General features: G+C 35.0%; 1 protein-coding gene across 9 annotated transcripts in view; it reads left to right on the forward strand.

Annotated features, from left to right (window-relative positions):
- The window catches only part of LOC109042749 (homeobox protein prospero), a 153,206-nt gene extending 142,649 nt beyond the window's left edge, over positions 1–10,557 (forward strand). For all 9 annotated transcript variants that reach the window (XM_019059686.2, XM_072301158.1, XM_072301155.1 and 6 more), the window contains one exon: positions 726–10,557. In XM_019059686.2, coding sequence (XP_018915231.2) covers positions 726–905 — 180 coding nt within the window. In that variant the 3' untranslated portion in view covers positions 906–10,557. The remainder of the gene's footprint in view (positions 1–725) is intronic.
- The last annotated feature ends 8,244 nt before the right edge of the window (positions 10,558–18,801 follow it).

An 18,801-nucleotide genomic window follows, 5' to 3' on the forward strand; every position in this document is an offset into this window, starting at 1 on the left:
TAATCAATCCTCAAGTATATTCAGCTCTATTTAATTACGCATTTCAAAATGTTGGATCTAGAAAGACATATTTGTATTGACGAAATTGTAGCGAATAAGATAGGATTCTGAGCCCACTATAACTCATATGTAAAACGTGACTTGATACTTATGAAATACGAAATATTCTTCCATCTGTCACTAAACCTTGGAAAATCGCTTGATATACTTATCGGCGAAATTTTAGCGATTTGAATAATTTCAAAAAAATTGTATTATACTAACTTATATGAGGAACGTGCTTTGATACTTTTAAATCACGGAATATTCCTCAAAGTTCTATCACTGCACTCAGGAGAATTGCATGTGCTGATTGCAAAATCCCAAATTATTCAAGTACTTATCTCTTCAGTGGCTTTTATGCCGGATTTTTAGGTGTAGCTCCTCGAACAGATACTCTTTCAACTCGACTGCATTTTGCAATTTGGAACTATAAATTCTGGCTCCTCTGGAAAAACACTTATGTGCATAGGGAAACTAATGGTACATACGTTGTTTCTAAATCGGGCTAGAATTTATAGTTCCAAACTGCAAAATGTAGTCCAACTGAAGATCGCTATTTTGACTTTTTAATATCCTTAAAATGTGGGCAAAATAGTAGTAAAAAAACTGTAATAGAAAAGTGTGTTGTTTTTTACGAATGCTCGATATTGCAATATTTTAAAGTTAAAAATGTGTGTTTACAGGTCCCTCAAAATTTCCGGTATGTGGTGGAACAAACGTTACGGGAATTTTTCAAGGCCATCCAAACAGGGAAGGATTCCGAACAGTCGTGGAAGAAAGCCATCTACAAGATCATTTCTAGGCTGGACGATCCCGTTCCGGACTACTTCAAGACTCCCAACTTCCTGGAGCAACTTGAATAGCTGGAGCAATACTGCGGCTCTGAAAGCAGCCCCCTGTGAGATATTTATACTGATTTTTATAAATGTTAAATTAAAGTTCCTCATTTACATCTGTAAACTGTATCTGATTTAGTGAATATGTTGTTCAAGTTAAATTATTAGCGAATAATTGCCAAAGACAATAAATAAGAAACTGAATAAACAGACAAAACACACAAAATAAATAATCGAATCGACGTTGAATACGAGAAGGTACATGATTTTCTTTTTCTTTTCTTTTCGAGAAAGCAAACGTTCTGCTTCCTTTATTGATTATTTATTTTACTCCTTTATTCACTCATGTTTTTGTACATAGACTTTTGTTGTCTTTGTTAATATGTAACCGATGATGTACACTGTTTGTTTTAAGGAAGAGACTCAAAGAATAATTGAAGTTTAACTGTAAATAATGCTGTACCTATTTTTATAGATATGTTACCTACCTGGAGAAGATAATTCTCAGTTTTGCAACATTACAATCGCAGTTCCAAATTAAGTCGTTGAGACTTTAAATGCTGTTCCTGATACTCTTAAGGAGAAATGGGATAAGTGACTGATTATGACTGAACTTTGAGAAGGTGCATTATGCTTCGATTTAATGTCATTTTTCGATTGAGCATTAATTTCAGTTCTAAGTGTAAAATTTATGCCTAAGGTATGAGATAACCTCGAAAGAGAGGCTCCTAAAGTCCTCGTCCAATATTTCAACTTAAATCTTAGGCCTGGCGAAGCCCTTCTCCCCCAATCCCTAAAGGACAAGTAAAATAGCTAAAGATCTTTAAGAGATCGGAGCACAAAGATGCATTCATGAATGCATTAAAATTGTAACTAAAATCCATTGGATATTGTATGTATTTATTGTTTAATTATTCCAAAGGCGATTTCTGTAAAAATGTAAATAACCTGAAATGATTAATTAGTGACCCAATAACTTACAATTGGCAAAAACTTCTTTGCCACATAATTCTGTCATAATGCCAAGCATTATGTTCCCCTAAGGAAAAGATAATATCAGTCTTGTGACTGCCATCCTTAGTGCTTCTCTATTGCGTCGTAAAATCTGGCGGGTTAACATTATTTTAACCATATTCCTCACCCAGTCGTAGGTATTAGTACGAATATTTATATTTTAATCTAATCTTACGAACCAATGAGAGACAATGATCATCCCTAAAAACCTATTGATGTCAATTGCAAGTTCGTTTGAAATGTCATTTTCTTTTCCTTTATGCAAAGTACATCATTATCATCAGTGAATATTTACTCGGGAAACGAAAATAATTCCTCTCCAAACCACTTTTTGAAAACTTATTTTTCGATAGTTAGGTTTCAGTCGGTTGAATTAACAAATAAATGTATGTCCATTCTATCTTCCTATTCTGTAAAAAAAAGTGTCGTCCAGCCAATCCATTTGCGTTCATTCTGATGAAGGGTTCGATGCATCTATCTGAGAGTACCTAGTTTCATTTAAATTTATGATGTAAATATTTAATAAAACCTGTAAATAAAAGCACTGATTGAAAACACTTAATTTAAATCAGATTATCTTGTTCTGTACATAAATAGGTCAGAAGTTTTGTTGAATGAGATATCAACAAGGCAAAAGTTTCAATCCATCCGATATTTTTTTTTTTTTTTTTTTTTAACTTTGTACATACAATGCCTCAATTTTAAAATAATTGATTTGATTTATAATTTGTTATTTTGTGGTTATCGACCTCCATTAAATTATTTTATTTAATTTTAGTTGCACTCGCTTAAACATATCTGAGATTTGTAAATAGAAATCATTGAACTAGTCCTGTTAAATTGTTGAATTTACAATATTATTTTGAATTTCTTCATTTATAATTTTAGTTAATTGATACAGAAAGAAGAACCGTTCATCCCAACTATAGTTTTCAAAAAAGGCTCTCCTCAAATGTTTACCCTCGTTCTACAAAGGAAGAATATTTTAAGTAATACATGATTTTCCATAGATAACAGTGAACCATTAAATTTATTTCATCTGCATGACCTCACGTTATAGACCTTGTGCGGTTGTGCTATTTTTAAAAGTAAATAGAATAGAGCTATCACCTACAAATCTTTATTAAATTATGTGCGCAATTTCCGATTTATTTCAGCTCTGTAAACTTGACTACGTCCTTCACTGATGTGTCATTTTACGCATTACGGAGTAAAACATGAGTCAAAATTAATGTTGTCTCGTTGTCTTGTGGGCCGGAATTTTCTCAGTCCCAGCAAGCTTGCCTATGTAACTCAAGAGGACTTCTCTTATTCCGTCCTAGAGCTTTTAAATTTGAACCCAACTTCCCCTCTATTTTTGTGCAATATTTTTTTAGACTGAACGCTTTAAAAATATTTTCGGATCTCTAAACATCACCTGGAAACTGGTGTGTCATCTGACAAATCAGAAATGCTCCTAATATTCAATGCTCTTAAAGATTGATTTAGGTACGTTCTTCTATGCATCATTCTAGTAGCTGGGGAAAACTTAAGTCAACTTTAGTATACTTATTAGCTCTACTGTATCATATGTAACATTTAAATAAGATCATGTTTTACTTAAAGTAATTTTTGAGTCATTTAAATTATCTGCAGATCATTTGTCGTTACAGTTCAAAATTTTCAAATTCGATTACAAGAAAAAATCCGCTGACTCAACAGGAGTAAATCAATTGATCTAAATTTAAAATAGACACTAAACATATCAAAATATCGAAAAACCCATCCCCCTGTAGCGTCGCAAATGTTCACCACCGTTTTTTGTTCACAACATTCTCTTCGCAGTTCACTGGTAGTAATTACTATTTATTTTAATTTTTTGCACCTTTTTTATTTGATTTTCTTCTCTGTTCTGTTAATTTTTCTCTCTCTCTCTCTTGCTTTCTTCGACTAATTTTAAGAAATTGCACCATCACACAAAATCAATCTTAAATCATCTATCTATTATTCAATCTCATTTCACTATAATTTTATTTTTTATTTGATTTTCTGTATTTTTTTTCAATTAATTTTTATTATGGTGTGGAAAGTTTTACTAGTCAAATATATGGAAAAATATTTTATTTTATTTATTTGTTTTGTTATTATTTTGATTTTTACCTTGATTTACGTTTCTCCCAATCAATCATTTTTTTTTTTAATTTTTGCCATCCAGACATCAACACATCTTGAAACACTATTTACAGTAGGCAAAAGAATAAAAAACAACAAACAAACAAACAAACAAACAAACAAACAAACAAATAAAAACCCCGCATTACTACGTGATTGTAAAATAGCGAAGATTTATTTACGAAAACTGCACATTCGTATTCTGAGGAACTTCATATCAGTGCTTTTGATAATCAAGAGTATTTTGCAGAGATAATTAATTAACAAGAAGAATTACGCATGAATCAAAGTAGTCAAAACATAAGTTAAATTTAAAGGCTAAATTAGCAAGCTGAATTTTGTTAAATTTGAAAGAATGACTACTGAGTAAATGAATCAATATAATACGACAAAATGAGGCACTAATTTTGAAAGGATGTCCATTTTTAAGTATTCCTGGTGGTTAACAGGATCTGACTTGCTTTTCTCATTGTTGAATTTTAGTAAATTCATTTCAAAAATTAATGTGAGATGGGCAGGATATGCACGTCCTCTAGAAATGTTTTAGAATCTCGCGTCATCTCTAAGCGAAAAAAGAAACCAAATTAACTAATTTGCACTGATTTCAAAGAATGGATAATCAAAAGTTACATGGGAATATCATTCTAATTTCTTTGAGTAAATTAAAGCTTTTACAAACTGCTTTGATGGACAATTCCACCGCCAGTTACACGTCGAAGAAATGGAGAATCCTCGAATTTAATTAATTTTTCGTGTATAATTGAATTCTGAGAAATCAGTCACATTTTCAAACGATTTTTTTCCTCCATTTAATTGATGGAAAAAAAGTCAAGGAAAAATTACCTATCATCAGGAAGTTTGACATGCATTTATCGTAAATATCTTCGACAAAAGGCAGGTGTATAAGATTTAATCCTAAATCAGCTCCCAAGAAAACGAAACATTTATGCAGATCGTTTAAAAATGATGAAATCGAAATAGAAATGGATAAGAATGAAGACATAGCGAATGAAGTCTAATCTGACAAATCTATATTTTTTCTTTTTCTTTTTTGATTTCAATGTTCAGTGTGCATCGATTTGAAGAACTGCTCCTTGATTTTATTATTTTTTTCACTATGGTTTCACACGCTTTTATCTTATATTTTCCCTGCTCAACCCTTATACTTCTATATTTTTATTGAGGGAAAGCACATGGATCACCATCCATGTAATTTCAAAATGACGAGTGCAAGTATCTTTTTGAACTTTTGCGTAAATAAAAATAAATAAACACCCGAAATCATGTTATGTCGCAAAGCTATAATTTTAATTAATTTTCTGACCGTTAGGAAAAAATTAAAGGGAAAAATCTACTTTTAGGAAAAACATACGAATACCAAGAGCAATAGCCTAACAAAACAAGGTTCTTCTCAGATTTCAGATCCTCTCTACAATCACGAAGTGCGTTTCATCTTCACCTGAATGTGCGCATTCTTCTCAATGTAAATGGACACACACTTATTTATTTATTCGACTTTCAAAAAGCGCTTCCATTGGAAAGACGAAGAACACATTGGTTTCGATGGCGACATTCTCATCAAATGTAACATAGAAAAAGCTAAATGGAAAATCTAACGGAAAATTATTAATTAAGTGGCATTTTTTTGACAGGAAAGGAAATCAATAGATATGGGATAACCAAAATGAACGCAAATAAGTAAGCAAATTCAAATTTCAAAATTCACTGATGTTAAAGTAAGCGATCTTGCAATTTGGTGTCGGTGAGTTATGAGCACCTACGGGTGTGTTGTCTCGACTCGGTATCAGCCATACTCGGTTTTCCTTTGCTTCACTTAAGCGAGTTCTTAAAAAAAATGGCATGTTCCGGCAGTTTTTAAAACAAGATTTCTTGATAATCAATTATTATTTCGATGTAAATATATCATGTGAATGTTTAGTCATTATATTTGTTTCATGTTTTATATATATTTTTTTCTGACATTTTTGTGGCTGGTGTGTTTGAGTTTTCATTTTTGTGCAATAACACAGACCCGCCTTATTTTGCGATGGAATTTGAAAAGTGCAAAAAGTAGAGACTTCCATTGTCTTGTTAGTCTGGTCAATGTTCTTTAATTGAAATAACACCTCTTAAGCTTTCAATAGACATGTGCAACCATTAATTCAACTTGACATTGTTTTCAGTTCATTCAAATACAGTTTACAGATTTAAACACTAATTTTAAGGAATAGTCAAAGTACATAAATGTATATATGAAAACTTACTTCATGTAGTAGAGCTCTTCCTTTTATTTTTTTATTTTTTTGAAAAAACGACTCTAGCCCTACATTAAAATGACAACATCTTTGATCAAAAAGCAATGTCAACACAGACCTCTCCTTGAACAGTATAAATTTTTCATTTTCATCAAAATACGCAAAGAATTATACATTCTTAACTATGTTATTCCTTATGCTACATGGCATAATATTTCAAAGCCGGTCGAAAAACAAATCGCGACTAATCGTAAGATACCTAATAATCTCAATTTCTAATGAAATCGTTGCAACTCAAAATTAGCACGCATCACAATTTAACAAAAAGAAAAGAACTTAAAATAAAGTAAGAATAAATTTTTACTCGGCAATTCGAGAGAGCAAAATTTGCTTGGCATTAATAAAAATAAAACCTAAGTTATATATGTGGTTCTAAGTTATTAGTCCACTGTGCTTTGTTTCTCCAAATTTCCAGTGAACTCCATGCGAATATTTTTCGATTAATCACTCAATGTGGGGCATGTGTCATAAAAAATAAAAAATAAAAATAAAACTAAAGAAATGGCCTATTACATGTCGTACCTGTGTATACATTTGTAATTAACTAAAAGTATCTGTGAAAATCTGTTCACACTATTTGATAGACTAGTCCCCAATTAAATGAATTTTCTTATTCTGTCCTCAAGCCAATATAGCACATGCAGCCTGATAGATCACAGGGGATTGAAGCAACACATCAATGATTCCAGAGTGTGAGAATGATTTTTAATAAAAAAGAACCTAGGAAAGTTTGCTCAAAATTATACTTGAGCTTTCGACTTTCAATCTTGGGCACGAAACGATGACGAAAATGTTTTCGAGAAAACAAACAATGGTACAAAGTAAACGCCACAGATTTTGTCTGGGCTGATGCTTATACTTTTTTGTCCATGGCCCAAGGTTTTTGATCTTTTTCCCTCACTCCTGGTGCTCTAAAAGCCCCTATCATAATTAAATTAGCAAAATCCATCGTTGATTCATCTTCCTGCCGTCCCATGGCTCAAGAAATTGTGGAGGCTGAGGACGGAATAAAATCAAGAAATACATGTAACAATACACGTACATGTATTTCTTTTCAAGAGGATAAGTCAAGTACACGTAGCAATTTATATACTCACTTGGAAAAGCTAAGTACTTTCTCGTATGGAGTTGTTGATTTTTAATTGACGTTTCAAGGAAAGGTGTGAATACGGAATTGGCACCTGAAACCTAATTTGTAGTATGATGATTACTCTGAAGTAGAGATTTTGGATTTTTGGTAGTCCATGATCAGTGTTACCACTGGAACTGTAATTTTTCCTATAATAACATCCGCATGGGGAACTTCTAAAACCCAACGTGGCTGCTTCAGAGGACGTTATCTGATCACAACAAAATCCCAATAGGAAAAAGTACTGGCTTGCTATCGTCGATAAAACACGGAATTTTCTCCAATATTTGTTAATTCTCAACACAAGGACGATGATAAAAAGAAGTCTTTTTGTTGAGCGCCACGCAGTCCTCAATATTTTGAGAAAAATACTGCCCACCAGAACTCAATCATTTATGTTGTTCTTCTCAATATTTCATTTGCAATACAGTATGTTTTAGACAGACGTTGTAGAATTTCCATTACAATCAGTATACTATTGAATAATCGTACATAGCTGGTTATACTCTTCAATGTGCAATCCATTTTCTTATTTCCTCTTTTTTATTCAGTAAGTTGTAAGGATAAGGTTTTCCGTTTTACACCAATTTACTTTAATATTAAGTTTTCCATGTTATATTTTCTCCGCGTAGATACGATTGTTAATATTACACAATTCCTTGTTTGTCTCTGTTTTTGTCACGGTGATTTTTCAACATAATCCCTTATTCCAGTCCGTTCTCTCTCATACTCAAGATTAATACTGACAACCAAAGTTTTCAAACTCTGGTTTTCTTTTTGTTCTCAGACTCACGCTCTTTGGGTTTCATCACTTTCATGCTCACCGACCTCAAAACTTAGTATTACTCTCCTTTTTAATTTGCAGGCAGATCACGACATTCATCAGATAATCGTATTGAAACTTTGATGTTTTCGTTTTCAATTACTCTACGATATCACAATATTGCTCTCATAATTCCATCCCATTTTTCGTTTACAGAACCTATTTACTCATGGTAACGCTACATCCGGTTTTATTTAAGATGTTTCCTGTGGGGCTATGAGTTCCTCGGCAAAAAATTATTAATGTCGCTCACAAGCCTCCAAATTCAATTTCTCATGAGAATAGTAACAATGTGTAGCATATCCTCAAGCACGTGGGTGGTAGAAAGAACTGAACTTCGAAAATGCGGAGAGCTAAAACTCTCTAAAATAAATTTTACCGATGCTGCCCAATAAACATGCAATAACGCATCACCATTACTTTATGACAATCCAGAAACTCATGGCCTCTGTCAGGACTTTCAATCCCGGAAATTGATTCTCAAATCGATGAAATAGTCCACTTTTATACATTCACATACCTACATCGAGTTTCATCAATGAAGGGTGATTTAGTTTCTCATTCATTATTCAATTATTTCTACTTTGTCTCATGTCTTTTATCGGTTCAGTATGATTTTTTTCTTTTATTATTTACTTAATACTTTTGGATCATTTTGGATGATTTATATTTTAGGTTTGCGTTTTCTTATCAGTTCTTTTTTTTCATTCTTTTTTTCTTTCTCTTGCACACAATATTTTTGGCCAATTTTTTGCAGACACTCTCCGGTTTCCATTTACAGTTAAGGTGCTCTTAACATAGCATTCAAGATTACAGTCAAACATGTTTAGGTTTCCACAATTTTTCATTTGATTACCAAAAGCTCTCGAAAATTCCGGTTGCTCAAAATTGAAATTTCAGTTAGAGTTTCCTCATTCTTTCCTCAATAGAAAAAAATAAGAAACTTTGGCTTTCATAGATTTATTAAAATTTACGTTTCGGCGATACTGAGGAAAGTCTCATCAAAATTGTGTTTCGGAAAAAAATATATAGAACTTGAATTGTCCTCACTTAAGTACAAGCTATTCGAAAATAGGAAAAATTTAAACTAAAGAAATGAAAAAAAAAATCAAACCAATGAAAAAGCACCTTTGCGCCTTATGTTATTTTTTAAAATTGTTAAGCAACATTTAAAATTATTTAATTAAAAATATTTAATTGTGTGTAATTTTAACCAAAATTTGCCTTAAATTCTATATTTTCTTATATTATGTAAAGCGAAATTTAAAAATTAGATTTTATTATATTATCGTCATTATTATTTTGATTTTCATTATTTTTATTCTCTTGTCTGAAAAATGATGACTAATTTTAAAATATTTAGGACTAATTTCATTTGTAATGTACTCACTTTACGTCATTTCATCTTTTTTTATTGTGAATTTTTGTAAACATCATACTTCTTTTCAATTTATTTTTATGTTCACGCATAATATTTTCATTCACTTATTATTCTTCCTCTTCAACAAAATTGTTCGCGATTTTTGGGGATGTTTAATTTTTGAACCAAAAAATTAACTTACGTGTCTAATTCTTTTATTATTAAAAGTTAATCGTAAAGAAGTTTTTTACAATTGTTATATTGTGCAAATTACTTGTTCGTTTTTTTTCTCTTTCATCTGTAGGTACTTACTTATGATTTAAAGTCTTTATTGGGTTTTATTTTCTCTCCGACCTTTTTTATGAGCCCCCGACAAACTCACTTTGCAATATTTCAATACCTAGCGTTAATTCATAGACCGTAATCCAAAATAGGTTATTCACAGTGAAGGGCTAAAAAATCTTAGCCTTTAATTCGATATTTAATTCCTAAATGTTCATAATGTAGCATATATTACACGTAAAAGCTAGTTGCGTGGTTTCCTGTTCCCTTCATTAATATTTCATTTGTTACTTCTTGTCACTTTGTCATCATTTAACTTTTTTCTAGTTTCAATTATTTTTGTTATTTATTTTGTAAAATAGTATATTAGTGATTTTTTGTAACTGATGTGAAAGCGTTACTTTCAATCGAACTCTCCCCTCTCCGGAAGATCATAGGACATTGAAAGTAACCTTTTCAACAATTGTTTTCCCCAAACTTTTATAATTTTGACCATTTGTTAAACTCCTGTTTTTCTCCGTTTCTTTTACTTCACATTTTCTTAATCTTCAGTGTTCAGTCAATAATGGATGTTTTATCGATTAAAAAGCTTTTTTAAGATCTAACATTGTCTGCCGTTGTGTCATTTTCCTGTATCGCTTGTTTAAGCGTCCGAGCCTAACCATAATACACAACCAACCGAGTAGTAAACGATTAACTCGCACAAAAACCACAAACCATAATTGCCAAAAATCCACTCTCACGCATAATTAGGTCGCTTTTTTTTGCTGTCGCCGAGAATCAGGTTCTCTTTTTATGTTTTTAAAATGAGTTTTATGATTTTTGAGTGATTTTACCTTTGAAGAGTCTAGCTACTCAGAGTTTGGCTGTAGGTATCTCTCGTGTATAACACCTATTTTTTCAAGTTACCGACAGCAGTAAGTGCATTCTGGAATCAGTGGCTGTTCCAGCAAGTTGGCAACACTAACAATACTCCATTTAAATCCATTAAATATATCGATTCTGAGTGAGACAGGCTGCCTGACCTAGAATCGATTGCTTTATATTTATTTAAATGGAGAAAAAACAGTGTTGCCGACTTGCAAGAATCGCCATCGTCTAAAATTATCCTCGAGACACATAAGAGCATATACCTACTACCGCGGCTCATACGTAAATGTACACTTACGGCTCTCCTCCTTAACACGGTAGCATGGGACATATTCAGAGACGTGGCGTGATTTGCGATGTATCGATTGATCTGCCATTTAAACCGATGGAAAAGGATCGATAAACAGGGTTTTCGCAACGAGCACCTTAAAAATCGATTCATCACTACAACTTCAAATGGGGAAAATCGATAATCAATCATTCATGCCTCGCCACTGGACACATTTCTCGTTGCTGTCAGTAGATCCACATGGAATCCCCCAGCAAATGATTTTTTTGGCAAAATAACACAACAGTGAACCCTCTGTCCCATATTTTTAGACATTTTTCGTTCAAAATACACTACAGTTGCATCGAAGAAATGCTTGTATTAAAAATTGCACAATTAAAAATTGTTCCAAGCCGGATGCGCAGACATCCCTTTTAACAGAGATACCTCCATTTCTTGGTATCCATAACCATGAGATTCTCGATTTCTAAAGAAAATATCACTCCGCATATTCATGCTCTAAACCCTTCGTTCCCTAAAGCTTTTTTCATACATATGTAGTGATATAATGCAAAGTGGAGTAAAAAGTCCTGGGGGAGAAATCAGTTTGTTGTACCCATCGTCGTGGTTGAGAATTAACTTTGACTAACTAACCTTATGTAGGAAAAAATTTTTTAGGGAGAATGACCAAGCACCTTCCTCTTGAATGTTACAATCAGTCCTATTTCTGAGGCAGCGCAGCGAGGCTTGAAAATTGAATACAGCTGCTGTAATGTAACTACTTTTGCCTATTCAATGCATGGCAGGCGTTTTATGCACCTCAACCATGCGCAGAAATCCATTTCACCGTTCACAGAAGTCAGAATTATGCTTTTTGCAAGTAACACAGAAGTAGCAAAATATTTCATTTATTAGGTACTCTGTGCACAAAAAGAAAAATAAAAATATGATAAATCGTCGTAATTCGAGTAATTTTGACACTCTGTTTAGAGGACAAAAATCTATGTTATATCTTTCGTAAAAACACAAAAGACTTAGATGTTTTCTCTTAATTATGAATACTTCTAAAGGGGAAGTTTTTCAATTTTAAGAAAATACTAATGCCGCAGTATAAATGAATTCATTGAGCCTTCCACCTCTTCCCAGTTCTCAAATGTCTTCTTTCAACATCATTTGTACATCCAGAATAATCTTCATTTGAGCAAATTCAAATTCAAAATATTTTACTTCCGTCTGATTTTTTTTACATTATTTAAGAATTATAAGGTAAAAAGAAAAATATACGATAAAAAAAGGACGGGTTCTACCCACTAAGATAGACAGAACGCTGTCTTACAGTAAATACAAAATGAGAAGAATGTGATCAACAACAAAAACAAGAGATGTATCCCTTCCCCTCTCCCCTGTAAAATTCCTTTGGAACTTAATTTGCAATTTGATTTTCAAGATAGACATTTCTTATAAGTTTCACAATTTTGGTATATGGTTGTTTATCTGAGCAGGACAAAAATTAACAACAGCAACAAAACAAAAAAAAAAAAAAAAAAAAAACAAATAAATACTTCTTCAGGTGATTTGTCAAGCTCAAGTGACGTGTTCGAACTGGCATGCGATATATCGCATCTTTTAGGTTAAATATCTCGGCAGATTTTGAATTTTCAGCAAAAAAAAAGGACGATAGCCCCTGCGCATGAGCCTAAAGAATCATTCTAAACGCAAAAATTGGCAAAATTCAGACAAATGAAAGCAGGATAGTGTTTGAAAAAAACCTCGCATTCGATACAGAAATCGATAGCTGAATCGAATGCGAGGTTTTTTTCAAACACCATTCTGCTTTCATTTGTCTGAATTTTGCCGATTTTTGCGTTCAGAATGATTCTTTAGGCTCATGCGCTGGCCGCTGGGGCTATCGTCCTTTTTTTTTGCTGAAAATTCAAAATCTGCCGAGATTTTTGACCTAAAAGATGTGATATATCGCATGCCAGTTCGACCACTTCTTTTGAGCTTGACGAATCACCTTAATCAGGTGAGTGCCAAAAATATCAGCGAAATGTGCAAAAAAAAAGTTGATAAAGCTTTGAAGGGCAGAAATTTTAATAACTACACATCTGTAAATCTGCTTTCATATTTTCTCAAGATTTATAATGCTGGACGTATGTATAAGTTACACTCATTTGGCAAAAATGCCCAGTCTAGAGACTGAGCAAGTTTTTTTGTCTCGTTCGTGGTCAGGTCATCCCGGTTGCTCAGCCCGCGAACTGTCCGATTTTCTTGCCCACTCCTATGGAACCAGTCTGCAGACTTACTTGTCAAAAGTCAGAAAATTACGCCAATGGGCCGACCGTTAATTTTAAATGCAATCCATACGCTAATAGATGAATATCCTTCACTGATCGAATTCTGACTAATTATTCGCGAGACAGGCCCGGACTTGGGGCGTGTGCAGGGCGTGCGGCGCACACGGGCGCCGCCAGCCTTTGGGGGGTGCCACGAAAGAGGAAGAGAGGGGAAAAAAGGGGGGAAAAGGAAAAGGAAAAAAAGGGAAGAAAGGACAAGGGGAAAAAAGGAAAAGGAAACAAGGTTGGGCAGTAAAAGCAAGGAAGAAGGGGGGGAATGGAAGGAAAATGGAGGCAAGAAAAGTGAAAAGAGAGTTCGCGAGAAAGGGGGGGGGCATAAAAACCATAGACAAAATATAAAGAGAATTGCCGTCTAAAGGTAAATTTTCCGGACAAAAACTCCACCTGGTCCATAGACGGTCAGGCGCCCCTTCACCCTAAATTTGCGGCTGTACAGAAATACAAGAGTAGGCATATAGTAAGGGGGTGCCATAAATCCATCGAACAGGAGCCGACATAGCATTTTAGGCCACGTCCGCCATCTTGGATTTGAGAATTTTCAAAAATCGACTAAAAATTCGAGTTTCCCGTCAAAAAGTACCTCTGATCCCGCGGTTCACAAAGCTCTAACGAACAGAAACGGAGGCCAGAACCGGGGCTCATTTTAGGCCACATCCAACATTTTGGAGTTGGGAATTTTAAAAAATTGACTAAAAATGGACCATTAGACAAGGTACGAATTTCAGCATTCTGATACACGTGTCTTCACCAAAATTTCACGTAAAACACGGTGCGCACAACAAAAATTACCGAAATCAACTAATTCCGAAGATATTTAATGATTCTTGGTGCGTGAATTGAAACCACCCGCTCATGAAAACTCAATGCTCTACGTGATTCACATCGCGCGCTAAACGTTATCATGAACGTCTCTGCGATTTAAAAATCTGGCAACCTCTATCTTGACACTTTGGCTCAGCCATAGCAAATTACTTATAATTTGAAAAACACATGGTGAAAAATGAGCATTCCTCGATTGAGAAGCTTGCTGAAATCGTTGTAGTGCGCGATTAGACTCACGTAGAGCTTTGAGTTTCTTGTGAGCGGGCAGTTCAAATTCCTCGTAACCAATGTGAAATAAAAATATTATTATCTCCGTTAGGAGTTGATTCCAGTAATTTTCGTTGCGCGAATCGTGTTCTACGTGAAATTCTGGTTAAGACACATGAATCAGAATGCTTAAATTCGTTCCTTGTCTAGTGGTCCATTCGAGTTTTCCGTTGAAAAATACCGTGTGATACCGCGTTTCACAAGACTCGAACAAACAGAAACCGAGATAGCATTTTAGCCCACGTCCGCCATCTTGAATTTGAGAATTTTAAAAAATGGACTAAAAATTCGAGTTTCCCGTCGAAAAATACCTCCTGACACCGAATTTCAGAAAAATCCGTCGAACAGGGTCCGAGATAGCATTTTAAGCCATTTCGGATTTTCGAATTTTGAATTTTTTGAATTTTGACAGATTTTGATTTAAAACGCGTGATCCCCAAAATCGAAGCTCAGATTCGGATTCCTTCGTAAAAAATCGATGCAATTTCATGTATCATACCCTGACACCGAATTTCAGTAGAATCCATCGAACAGGAGCCGAGATGGCATTTTAAGCCACGTCAGTCATTTCAGATTTTTGAAGTTAAAACGCGTGATACCCAAAATCGAAGTTCAGATTCGGATTCCTCGTTAAAAATTGATACAATTTCATGTATCATACCCGAGCATAGCGTGAAGGAAAGAGACGTAACGTTGACGTACTGATTCGAGCATATGAATGCAACATGGCAACATGGGTAGTGCTCAGTGGGTCAGCGGAGGAGGAAGAATAAGAATTTATCGTGAGGAATTCCTCGGGACGAAACCGAAGCGCCGCGGCGGCGTAGTTCAAAGAGGTAGTATGACAGAATCTAAACGCGTCGTTAAACCTTTTTCCTTCACGCTATTTTAACATATAATACATGAAGTCTCATCAATTTTTCACGAAAAATCCGAATCTGAGCTTATATTTTGGATATTACGCGTTTTAATCTATATAAAATCGTAGGAGAATTTACAGAATTGTCCTTGAAAATTGATCACACATTAGTGTTTTTTTACGTCATTAAACCTCTTTTCTTCACGCTATTTTAACATGTGATGCATAAAATCTCATCAATTTTTCACGAAAAATCCGAATCTGAGCTTAGATTTTCGATATTACGCGTTTTAATCTATTTAAAATCGTAGGAGAAATTACAGAATTGTCCCTGAAAATTGATCACACATTAGTGTTTTTTTACGTCATTAAACCTCTTTCCTTCACGCTATTCTAAAATTTGATGCATGAAATCGCATCAGTTTTTCACGAGGAATCCGAATCTGAGCTTAGATTTTGGATATTACGCGTTTTAATCTATTTAAAATCGTAGGAGAAATTACAGAATTGTCCTTGAAAATTGATCACACATTAGTGATTTTTTACCCCGTTTTTCTTCTACGTTCACGTAATGAAATTAGATCAACAGTTGACTCATCGACTAGTCTAGCCTAACCCCCCAGAATCGGTCTAAAGGGCGAACGATTTTATCAGATAAGATGTGCGGTCCTAGTTTCCGGGCAATTGCGGTTTGATGGAAGCTGCGATGAGGCGAAACGGAAGATATGCGAAACTCGGGCGGATATTAAGTGAGAAACCAGGTAGGGGAAAGGCTTTCTTCCCGAAAAGTTTGTGCTCGGGCCAACTTACATGGTCACTGGAGCATTGTATAGCAGGTTGTGGGAAACTATTTTTTTGCAGCAACAACCAATTGAATCGCATTTTGCAAAAAGGAACTATAAGAGCATTTCAATGTTGCTGGGATTGTGCAACTAAGGTACATTCTTTGCAAGAAGTAAACTTTGCGACGGTAATTTTCGTCTTGAATTCATAGTTTATTGGGAGTAGAGGTGAAACTAGTTTAGATGATCGTTTCTGTTTGCAAGGGTAGCGACATTGGAATGCTCTTGCGAGATTTTGAACATTACTTAACCTCCATTGACACTGATAATGAAGATGTTGCATGTGTAAGGAATTTGCGATTTGACTGTTGATTCCTATGTAAAAGTACGCGAGAAACACGATGGTGCCACTGCTTTTCTCTGAAATCAACTCCCAAGCTCAAAAAATGCTCTCAAGTTGAGGCCAAAATGGAGGGGATATCCCACGCTATCCTGAGAGTCCACGTCTACATCAAGGCAAACTCTCCGTGCAAAGATACGGAACAAATATATTGACAGGGTTGCCGTTATTTCAGTTTAAGAGTCCTCAAATAAGGTGGCAGCCCTGTCAATGTATTGGCTCCCTATCTTTGCATGGAGAGTTTGTCTTGATGTAGAGTTGGACTCTCAGGATAGCGTGGGATATCCCCTCCTTTTGGCCTCAACTTGAGAGCTTTTTTTGAGCTTGGGAGTTGATTTCAGAGAAAATCAGTGGCACCGTCGTGTTTCTCGCGAACTTTTACATAGGAATCAACAGTCAAATCGCAAATTCCTCACACATGCAACATCCCCATTGTGGTGCAACTTAAACTTCAAGATCTGACAGCGGAGAGTAGTGGGGAAAAAATCCACAAATTCCGCCCCTTAAGTGCCGTCCAACAAAATATGAGTGCCTTCTCGCCCTTTACACGGTCGCAGCGTTTTTTGCAACGCACCTAAGGTTCCGTACTTCAATAATTTGATCACGCTGAACCTCACGAGAGAGGACCCAGGCGGCAAAATGCAAGAATCACTTCAGAGACTTAAACGCAGTGTAGAAAAGTAGGCGTACCGACAAATGTAGTTGCATGACGCGTAGAGTGATTATTATTTAGAAATTTTCTCATGCTGAGCCAAACCAGAGATTTTTAGATCTTAAGTGGCTCACCTTTATTTTTACCTGTTGCTTCGATGTGCGAAAAACGGGATTACATTCGTAATGAATGCGAATAATCGTTGTGGTTGCAAATGTGGCAAAGTTGTGTGGGAGGGGGGGGGGGTATAAAAACTTATTTGGGGAGAACTGTGCTAATTTCGTAAAAACGTACAAAAAGTTATGAATGTGAAAATTTTTTAGATCTTTAGTCGAAAGCCTTTGTGCCTCGCATGGCACTTCGATCTGAGAAAAACACAATCTGCAATGAGTATTTGCATGAGATATGCGGATGTGGCTACATTGAAATCTGAAAGAGAGATTTAGGGAAACGTTTTCGCAAAAAAACTGTCAAACAAATGAGATTATGCTAGAATTTGTGCATTTAGACAAATTTTCAGACTTTTAGCCGCACGTCGCACGTGTTTATACCGCTCGGAACCTGCCTTCTCGTCCGAAAACGCAATGTCAGTTCAAGTCGAAGATTCTCCGAACTTAAGGAAATCAAAATTATTTAACGAACTTATTCGTGGGCTTAGGACACATCCTAAAGAATGTATATTAAACACCAGCTGTTTTTTGATGAAGCAAAAGGTTGAGAAAATCAACATTTTCCGAGAGCTTGTAATTTTCAGCAAACTGAAGTATTAAATATTTTACTAGAAATACTGATAATCAATTTCGGAACGAAAAAAATTGCTCCAACTGAGCTAAATGTTGGGTTAAAGCCTCATTTTGTGCTGCATAGAAGAATTATCACGAGTCATCACGCTAATATATCCCCTTCATGGAAAAGTACAAGGTGAAATTGACCCAAAACATGGTGAAATTAGAGGAGACGAACATGAAAATGTTCAATTCGGAACCTCAGAGAATTAGAAACTTTTGATGCGATTCGGACAATTTCTCATCATTTTTGCGCTGAAAAAGTATCCCCACTAACCGCAAACGATTCCGATGGAATTTTGATGTGCCCACCCTATTGGTGAGGCACTAAAGCACTGCCGTGCAAAGCAAAAACGCCTTAAATCCATCAAGATTTTCACGCATTTTTTGGAACTTAACACTTCATAAAATAATAACTGCGTTTCTCATACGCCTCAAATTACCAGGGTAAGTTTTTTATAGTATTTGCGAAAGAATTCTGTTAAAACATTATCCCAACCCCAAGGTACACAAGTGTTACTGCTATGATACATTGTTTCCAAAATAAAATGGCGTTTTTGCGTTGCACGGCAGAGCAGTAAAAATAGGGTACGGGATATCTGCATGGGTGGTCCTTTATTTCACTCAAAAATAGGTCAGGAGGAACCGGAAGAAGCTCTTGAACAAATCTGAATTCTCTAAGCGCCAGGCGCTTATCTGGAATCCTCGAACAGGTGCGTCGGCGGCGCGGATCAAAGGAAATTGAAAGATTAGGAATCCACCAGCCGAGTCGCCAGACAGCGTGGCG

Source organism: Bemisia tabaci, chromosome 6 (genome assembly GCF_918797505.1).
Source record: "Bemisia tabaci chromosome 6, PGI_BMITA_v3".
In the NCBI taxonomy this organism is placed as follows: Eukaryota; Metazoa; Arthropoda; class Insecta; order Hemiptera; family Aleyrodidae; genus Bemisia; species Bemisia tabaci.